Source organism: Etheostoma spectabile, chromosome 16, assembly GCF_008692095.1.
Source record: "Etheostoma spectabile isolate EspeVRDwgs_2016 chromosome 16, UIUC_Espe_1.0, whole genome shotgun sequence".
In the NCBI taxonomy this organism is placed as follows: domain Eukaryota; kingdom Metazoa; phylum Chordata; class Actinopteri; order Perciformes; family Percidae; genus Etheostoma; species Etheostoma spectabile.
Genome location: NC_045748.1, coordinates 10,569,204 through 10,571,977, shown reverse-complemented (window position 1 = coordinate 10,571,977; position 2,774 = coordinate 10,569,204). Strand labels below are relative to the sequence as shown.

General features: G+C 40.2%; 1 protein-coding gene across 1 annotated transcript in view; it reads left to right on the top strand.

Moving 5' to 3' along the window:
• The window catches only part of cwc27 (CWC27 spliceosome associated cyclophilin), a 31,518-nt gene that overhangs the window by 15,446 nt on the left and 13,298 nt on the right, over positions 1-2,774 (top strand). The window contains exon 11 of the mRNA XM_032539658.1: positions 1,464-1,567. Coding sequence (XP_032395549.1) covers positions 1,464-1,567 — 104 coding nt within the window. The remainder of the gene's footprint in view (positions 1-1,463; positions 1,568-2,774) is intronic.

Below are 2,774 nucleotides of genomic sequence, written 5' to 3'. Positions count from 1 at the left end.
GCACCTTGACAGTGCCCAGGAGGTGATCTGGGACCTCTCCAGCAACCAGTCCACCACCATACTTTGGTCCGTATGGGGACCCAACTCCCTACCGACTGAGCTCCTGCCACCCCCTGGACTCGAGTCACCCGACTTGGACTCGAGTCAGAATCAACTGACGTATCTGATGACTTTAAACTTGACCTGACAAAATTGAAAAAAGTCTTGGAGCTTCACTTTGAATGTAACACCAATGGCAATTAATTTTGTGACGGGCACATCATGACTTGTTTAGGTCTCAAAGCTTAACGTTTTTGGACTTGGGACTTGATTTGGGAATCGTTAATCTTGACTTGGCACTTGTCTGTATTGACTGGGAACTGTTAACTGGAGACTTGGCTTGGGACGTGATCTGGGACTTGCTGGTTTGACTTGTAATTTGACTAGAGATTTACTGCTCCTGACTTTGGACTTTGTTGACAAGTTTATAGACTAGGGCTCAGCAATCTAATGATATTATATCAATATCGTGATAGATATCGTCTCAGATTTTGAATATTGTGAAATGACATAAGTGTTGTCTTTTACTGGTTACATTAAGTGATATACTTTTCTGAACATACCAGTCTTTTCTAGCTGCTGTATTATTTGCCTTTTTCCCCACTTTAGACATTATACCCTGGGGTCAAATCTAAGTGTGAAGATAATTTGTTAAAGCACCAAATGTCAACCCTAGAATATCACTGAAATATTGGTATCGATGTATTTGGTCAAGAACATTGTGATATTTGATTTTCTCCCTATTGCCCAGCTCTATTATAGACTTACATGTGACTTGCAAAACAATAATATTTCCCCATGTCTTGTGCTTATGTACAACTTAACCATCATTATCAATACAAAGAGAGGTTTTGAAAAGCCTCAGACAGCAGCTTAAAAGCATCGAGACATTGGAGTTAGTTTATGCAATTTATGCAGGTTTCAATTGCATGTTACTTCACTGCTACGATGACAATTACTCATCCCAAAACAAGCAACACATTGACATTTTGCTCAACGACAACACCTCATCTAGTGCTTTCCAGCAGCCTTGAGGGGAAGAATAACACTTATTTTGTTAAGGCTCCATCAAATTTATTGGAGTAACACAAGCCTTTCTTCCTCATGACATTCGCACACATTGTTTTTCTGTTTGTTTTATATTCCCACCTAATTAGCCATGAACATTACATTTTGAGAGGCAGAACAATTCTTGTTTGTTTGTGAAAACCAGTAACAATGAGGATGTTGATGTATTTTTTATTTTTTTAAATGATGAATTACCTTGTTTAACAGCAGAAGCCAGTGGAGCCTGAAGTCTGCTTTAACTATTTGTCTGTGAACCTGTTGTTCTGTCTTCGTTGTTGTCCGTTACAGGTTTAGTCTTTCCTAACCGTTATATACGTTGAGTTTAAACTCTTTTAACTTCATTTCTAACTTCACAGTGATGAATTACGGAAAGAGGCGCGGCAGCTGAAGAAGGAACTGCAGGCCATAAAGCAAAGGAAGGAAGAAAGTTCCAAACCTGAAGTAGATGAAGCCAAGGAGGGTATGTGGGCAGATTTTATTTTTTGATGGATGTGTATGATTGTTACTCATTATCGGGCGGTTGATAATATACTGTACATCTATCTCACCGCAACTAGATGCTTGAAAAGGAACTGTTTTAGCACAGAGCTGAGTGTGAAGAGTCTCCTAGAGGGTGGTCCGTGCTACATTCTCTGCTAATGGACACTTAGACAGGCAACCCTCTGATTTAGTCAATTAGTTGCAGACGGCTAAACCCCCCCCCCCCGCACGCCCTATCCAAGGGTCTGCATATTTGTGTTAACGCTCACTTAAAATTGTGTGGGTAATATTTTTTAGTGGCCTCCATAGTTGCACATCCAACCCCTTGTGTGTTTGTTAGTTTGCAGCTTTGCCCCGATGGGAGTCTGTAGAAATCTGCCCCCAAAACCTCCCTGGGTCTTCACCACACTGCAGTCTGTCACAGGGCTGTCAATCTTTGTTGATTTTTATTTATTTTTTTGCTGATGCTGAAACACATTTTTGAAAATTACAAAAACCGCTTAGGCACAGAGGTTAGCTTGAGGCTGTGTGTGTATATTGTTGTGCAACAAATACCTCGTGGGGGGTTCTGCAGGGACCTGTCTAACTGCGGGATTACCACCCGGCAAAATTTACCGAAGACCATGATGGGCTTTTGTTGCTCAAACATTGTTTTTGTCTCCAGAAACACTGATGGTTTTATTGTTTCAAACACACACACTCTTGACTTGCTGCCGATTGATTCAAGATTTAAGCATAAAATACATCATGACATTGTACTTTAACACAAAGACTAAGGTTTTGTTTGGGGCTGCAACAACGGATTGTTTTCAAAGTCAATTAAATTGTTGATTATTTTCTTGATTAATGGATTAGTTGTTTGATCTATATGGTAAAATGTCAGAAAATGGTGAAACCAAAAGACAACATCCTCAAATGTCTTGTTTTTGTCCACAAAGTTATTCAGTTTCCTGTCACAGCGGAGAGACGAAACTAGAGCGTATTCACATTTAAGAAGCTGGATTCAGAGAATTTTGACTTTTTTCATTAAAATGACTCAAACCAATTAAGCGATTATCAAAAATAGTTTGCAATAGTGGCCCAGTTAACACAGTTGGTAGAGCGGGAGCACATATGCAGAGGTTTACTCCTTAACGAAGCGGCCGCGCGTTAAACTCCGACCTGCGGCCCTTTGTTGCATGTCATTC